General features: G+C 42.6%; 1 protein-coding gene across 1 annotated transcript in view; it reads left to right on the forward strand.

Annotated features, from left to right (window-relative positions):
• LOC115082263 (kinesin-like protein KIF3B) overlaps positions 1–5111 on the forward strand; it is a 38705-nt gene extending 33594 nt beyond the window's left edge. Inside the window, exon 5 of the mRNA XM_029586509.1 lies at positions 5049–5111. Coding sequence (XP_029442369.1) covers positions 5049–5111 — 63 coding nt within the window. The remainder of the gene's footprint in view (positions 1–5048) is intronic.
• The last annotated feature ends 1803 nt before the right edge of the window (positions 5112–6914 follow it).

Raw genomic sequence — 6914 nt, forward strand, 5'->3', positions numbered from 1 at the left:
TCGGGTGATTCTAGTGGCTCCAGAGTGGCCAAGGCGCCCGTGGTTCGCGGATCTCGTCAATCTGGCAATAGACGGGCCTCTGCGTCTCGGTCATCTACCGAATCTGCTTCGACAGGGCCCGGTATTTTTCGAGAGGGCGGATCGATTCTGTCTGGCGGCTTGGCTTATGAGCGGAGACAGCTACGAAAGAAGGGGTATCCAGAGGCAGTGATATCTACCCTTCTTAGGGCGCGTAGATCTTCGACTACCCGGACTTACGCTAGGGTTTGGAAGGTTTTTGACGTTTGGTGCAGGGAGCTACGGCTTTCTCCTCGCAGAGCCTCTTTAGGTCACATCCTTACCTTTCTGCAGGAAGGTCTGAAGAAAGGCTTGGCTTATAACTCTCTGCGGGTTTACGTGGCGGCCCTTGGTTGTCTGCGTGGTAAGGTTGACGGTTGTTCTCTGGCATGCCATCTGGATGTGGCTCGGTTTTTACGGGGGGTTAAGAATCTGCGTCCCCCTGTGAGGGCTCCGTGTCCATCCTGGAGTTTGAATTTGGTTCTCAAAGGTTTGGGTGCGGCCCCTTTCGAGCCTATTCGGTCCGCTACTTTGAAGGATTTAACTCTTAAGACGGTGTTTTTGGTAGCAATTTCGTCCGCGCGTCGTATTTCGGAACTTCAAGCTCTGTCATGCAGGGAACCGTTTTGCGAATAACGGAGGCTGGTATTTCCCTGCGCACTGTACCTTCTTTTTTGCCTAAGGTGGTATCGTCTTTTCATGTGAATCATACGGTGGAGTTGCCTTCCTTTTCTGAGGAGGAGCTTCGTTCGCCTCGAGGTAAGGAGTTGGGGCATCTGGATGTTCGAAGGATACTCTTGCGGTACTTGGAGGTTACTAATGATTTTCGGCGGTCGGATCACTTATTTGTCTTTTCAGCTTTTCTCTGACTCCATCTGCTGGAGGGGAGGCATAACCCAGCAGTCTGGACTGATCCTTGGTACTACAGGAACGAAAATTATCAGGTAAGAAACTAATTTTCCTTTTTTTACAAATGCTGCCATGATGTCAAGAAGAACTAGCATATATTATGCACCGGAATCAAAACTATGGTGGATTGTATCTAAACTGGAGATGAGAAGTGTCTCTGTATTATGGTATCTATGAAATCCAAATTGATGCTGCTGAAGAATAGAATGTTTGCCCAAAAATTGGGACAGCGTTTGCAGGGTAACTGTGTCAATGATCTTTGTTATAGAGGGAAGTAAGGACAAAGGATGGTAGCTTGAAAGTTACTTGGCATCCAGTGAAGTTTTTTAAAGAACGGGCATACTGAGCTTCTTTTTAAACTGCTAGGTAGCTTGCCAAAAGAAGAGGTTGACAGGGTCACAAATCTCCTCATAACAGCACTTCAACAAAGTAGTTGAACAAGGATCTAGGACACAGATAGTTGAACGTAAAGAATGGATGATGTTAGAAATCCCCGAATGTGAAATTTCAGAAAACTCTTCCCATAATACAGTAGACTCAATCTTATTGTTTGTTAAGATGTTACATTTCAATTTATATATTCAAATTAGAAAATGTTAGCCAGTATTATGATATCTTTCCAAATTTGTACTCGGTTCCTTGAATTATAAACTGCTTTCTTCATAGGAAGTATCCCATGCATGTGTGATGTATTCCATTTCAGCACAATCCTTATTCTTGCCATACTTATGATTAATCTCAAAAATGTAATGTGATAACCCTCTAACAAATATTTTACACAGCTCAAAATATATATTATTGGAGAGAGAGGCAATGGTTTTTCCTAGGTAGCCTATTAATGGTAATCACCTCCTCATTCCAAAAATGTTGTCTGCTATCGCATATGAAATAAAGAACCCCCATCTCTTTTATATTTGTGCAAATGTTTATCTCATCTATTTGGATTATATTTTGCCTTTCAGATTTCATTAAGTTACTGTCGATATTTCCCTGCCCCCAAAGGGCTCATAGTCTTTGAACCCTGGCTTCCCTGGTTTGCAACCTGCTACTCTCTCCACCAGGCTGCTTCTTCATTCTATAGTGGGTATAGGTGAATTATAAACTGTTTTGCTCTTTAGAGGGAAATTTTTATTTTGCACCTGCGGCAACAGAGAGTAAAGTGACTTTCCCAAGATCACAAAGAGTGTCAGGATTTGAACCCTGGTTTCCTGGTTCATAGACTGCTGCTGTAACCACATAAATAAATAAGTCCCCATCTTTGCTGTCTTTCTGAACTGCAAAATACTAGTATGGAATTGAATAAAAACATCCCTGTCAGATCCCTCTGTGGAAAAAGCAGCATTTCTCTCCTTGCTTCATTTTCAGTATCTGTATCTGCGGCCTATGAATGTGCACACTCCAGAATATATAGGCTCTTTTACTTCTGAGTGGAGCACAATTATTTTTGCTGTTTTGTTTCACTTTTGGCCTCTCTTTCTTTTCTTGCTCTCAATCTTGGTATTTGTTTTTGCTTTTTTTTCTATTTCTTTTTTGTTTGGCTTTTCCTTCACTCCCTTTTCTCTTCTACTCCTACTAGCCTTTTCAGTCCCTTCCCTTCCCTTCATTCCTGGCAGATAGGAGCAGCTCAGGCCACGGTGGCTTTTTTCAGAGCTGAGACAGCAGCAGCAGCAGCGCTTGGCTCCTCTCAGACCTCCTGCAGGAGTACTGCATGGCTCTCTTTGTCGGTTTCCTGATTGAGTATCGAATCATATGTTTATGTTTGAGGGCAGGAATGAATTATGTCATTGTTGCAGATTTGGCTACAGGTGCAGTGCTTTTTTGTTTTCCCCTGCATTACCACATAGATGGTGCTGTTAAGCAATCAGATGTATTCCTGCTCTTCTATCAGTAGAAACCAACTATCAGGCCGATACAGTAAAAGTCGCGGGAGAGTGGGCGAGCGATTCAGTATTCAAATGAGGGCCCGTGGTAAAAAGAGGCACTAGGGACACTAGTGCGTCCCTAGCGCCTCCTTTTTGACAGGAGCGGGGGCTGTCAGCGGGTTTGACAGCCGACGCTCAATTTTGCCGGTGTCAGTTCTCGAGCCCGCTGACAGCCACGGGTACGGAAACCGGACGCTGGCAAAATTGAGCGTCCAGTTTTCAAGCCGCGGGCTCATTTAAAAATTTTTTTTTAATTTTCAATTATTTTTTACTTTTGGGACTTCCGACTTAATATCACCATGATATTAAGTCGGAAGGTGCACAGAAAAGCAGTTTTTACTGCTTTTCTGTGCACTTTCCTGGTGCCGGCAGAAATTAACGCTGACCTTTGGGTAGGCGCTAATTTCTGAAAGTAAAATTTGCGGCTTGGCTGCACATTTTACTTACTGAATCGCGCGGGAATAACTAATAGGGCCATCAACATTGCATTTGCATGCTGCAGGCTCTATTAGTTTTGGAGGGGTTGGCCGCACGTTTTCGACGCACTATTACCCCTTACTGAATCAGGGGTAAAGCTAGTGCGTCGAAAACGCAATTCCAAACGTGGGTTAACAGTGCGCTCCACAGGCCTATACAGTGCGCTCCACAGGCCCATACAGTATAGTGCGCTCCACGGGGAAGCGCACTATACTGTATGGGCCTGTAAGTAATAATATACCTAACTAAAAGTAAAAAGGTTGAATTTGTTTCCAGATGTTGCGATATTATACCTAATGTTCCTGGATTAATACTATTTCATTAAACAGATTTTAAAAAGTTGTGGTGAACAAGCTTCAGTTTACTATTATTTTTAGGTGTTAGGAAGTCCATATTCAGTATGTCGGCGATTGGAAAAGTTATGCAAATTTAGCCGAATATTTAGTGGGATATATCTTCTGCTAAAGGTTTTTGGAGGTGATGCAGATTTTTTTTATTTATTTCGAAACTTTCCGAGGGATGGGTGGGACCAACTTTTGTTTTATAACTTGGGGTGAGGTGTGCAGGATTGGGCAACAAGGGCCCATGACAATTTGTTATATATAATTTTAGGGAGGGGGAGATTATGAGGCCATGACTGGAGTGCAGGCTTCTTTTCTCTTTTTCTAAATATACTTAGCAGCTATGTGAGGTATATAGCGAGTGTGCCCACCTGGATCACTGTAGACCTGCTCTCCACCACACCCAGAATGACTTGGCTACACTTAACTGGGTGATGCTGATATCCAGTACTATCTGGCTAAGTTTAAGTCCCATCCCAGAATGCTCTGTGCCACCTATTTTTATCCAGCTAAGCCATACTCATTTAGAGGGACAGGAAATTCAAAACTTTGGGGTTTGTCGGGCTAAATCTGACCTTAGCCAAACAAACTCCTTTGAATATGGACCTTACATTGAGATACTGCTTCAGTGAAACGGATACATAACATATAAAATCCAAACTGGATACCCTAAACATTGTTGAATCTTTATATTACTGATTAGATTTTGAATTTTAGATCTAATTATTTGGCTTTCCAAATTTAAGCTCAAGGAGAGTTACAAATTCAGATGCAGTTAGTGGGTCCCTGCCCCAGTGGACTTACAATCTGTAAAAGGTCAATATTCAAAGGATTTGTACAGGTACCCTGATTTGAATATTTCCTTCCACTCCCTGGCTAAATTTTAATTGGACAACTCATTACCTGTACAAATTTACATGGCTACAAGAGGAATGTTCCCAGATATCAGATAACATTAGCTAGGTAAGTTTGGTTGGAAAAATACTTGTCCTTAAGTTGTGCAGAACACTTATCCAGATATGTTCTGCTGAATATCCAGGTAAATGTATCCAGATAATAGTTTTGCTGTCTGGCTTACTCAATATGGACCTCTGAGTTTGTATCTGAGTCAATGGAGGGTGACGTGACAAGGAGTATGCAAGGTACTCAAGAGCATTAGTGGTTGAAGCAAAATTTGATCTCTGTTTTTCCTGGCTCCCAGCCTGCTCTAACTACAAGGGTACTTCTCTATTGTGTAAAGTTTGTTAGCGACTTTGAGATTGTTAGTGAGCAAAAAACACTTGCATCTAGCCCTGTAAGATTTTCTGACACTATTGTGAATCCTTTCTGATGCATTCCTTAGAAACGCCGGGAGCGAGAGATGCAGCAGCAGATGGAAGTCGAGATGAGGAGACACTGGAACTAAAGGAGACCTATAGTTCTCTCCAGCCAAGAGGTGGACATCAAGACCAAAAAGTTGAAAAAGGTAAATTTTACAAATATCCTGGGTGCAATTTTCAAGAGATTCTTTCTGCTAAGCCCTTGTTTTACTCGCAGGGAAGATCCCTTTGAAAACTGTGCCCCCTCTCCCCCGGACTAGAGAAAAATACTCATGCATGGTGGGACAGGCAAGATGCTCCACAGCGAGTTTCCCAAAGCACCCACAGCCTGTGATCTCCCTGCACTCACTCATAATTGTTCTCTGTATATTTAACAACATAGTCCATGAGTAAATATACACAGATATTTATATATTTACAAACAGAGAAGTGATTGCTTATTAGGTAGAAGTATTATTATTGATTATGCGTGAGATATATTTCTAATGATCAAGACTGATGAAACCATGAATAGTAAGAGAAAATCATCTTTTCTATTTATTTTATATGTAAATGGTATTAGGCTTTATAAAATGTCAACATATTCACTTTCCTTGACTGTTCAAGGGTTGTTTTTGGTTTGCCTGTAACTGTCAGAGTAACTTTGTGATGTTGGCAAGCACAGTTTCTAATAGCTAATGTTGTTTGCAGCTGGGATCCAGTGACTGCTAGTCAATGCAGTTTAATATTTATTTATTCATTATTTTTCTATACCGATGTTCCTGTATAATATACATATCAACCGGTTTTACAAGGAAATAAAACTGTCGCCTCGCGGGCGGCTTACATTAAAACAATAAGAGCTTAGGGGGAACTTACAATATTTATTTATATTCTGCTTTTCGGCATTTCAGAGCAGGTTTCATTCAGGTAATGTAGGTATTTCCCTATCCCCAGAGGGATTACATCAAGCTGCGATGTTTTCTTGTGTGAGGGTTCCCACTATCTCAAGGGGTGGTATCTTATGTTACAGCAAAACATTGCAAGTCAAAACAACACTGCTAATGGCCCTTTAGGCATGATGGTGGCCCCTAGCTCAAGGGACCGCTGAAAGATTTCCTGGCAAAAAAGATACGATGGGGCTCGATTCTGACCCCGACCCAACCTGGGGCCGCCACTTGAGGTGGCCCCAACACCCACAAATGTAAAAAGAAAAATAATAATTTTTCACGTATGGCGATGGACCCCCACACCTAACTCTATAATCAATAAAGAGCAGCCCCCCAACCCTGTCCTCAATAAAGAGTACCTCCCAACCCTCTTTCCATGTGGCCAAGGTCCGATCACTGGACCTTGCCCCAGTCATGTGACTGGAGCAAGGTCAGGTTGGCGCCATTTTGAAAAATTGCATCAAACTGGACTGTAGCTTGGAGGCACCGCAGGCCCCATCCTGAGATCCACAGTAGCTTTTTGGAGGTGTGAAAGGGGGGCCTCCCACAAACTACCAATATATTTTTAATACATTGGGAAATGGGGAGGGGTACTATATCCCAATGATTGGGAGTACTATTGGGGTTAGGGGCAGTTTCAGCCTTTATATCTCTGGAAAAGGGCAGAGGGGACTCTTTATTGATTACAGGGTTCGAGGGTGGGGTGGTCATTCTCTGCTTGTGAACTTATTTCTTTTTTTGACACTTGTGGATGTCGGGGGTGCCTCGAGTGACAGCCTCGGGTTGAGCCAGAGATCAGCCTTGACTCCCGCTCAACTGTTATCTTTTTTGCAGTGCAATTTTTATTTTTGCATGACCCTTTAAATCTAAAGCGAGAGCCTCAGGACCTGCGTTAGGGTCCTGGGGCTTCTACGTTACATTTAACAAAACTCATGGAGATGGTGTTAATTTACATGGTTG

The sequence above is a fragment of the Rhinatrema bivittatum genome, unplaced genomic scaffold, assembly GCF_901001135.1.
Source record: "Rhinatrema bivittatum unplaced genomic scaffold, aRhiBiv1.1, whole genome shotgun sequence".
In the NCBI taxonomy this organism is placed as follows: domain Eukaryota; kingdom Metazoa; phylum Chordata; class Amphibia; order Gymnophiona; family Rhinatrematidae; genus Rhinatrema; species Rhinatrema bivittatum.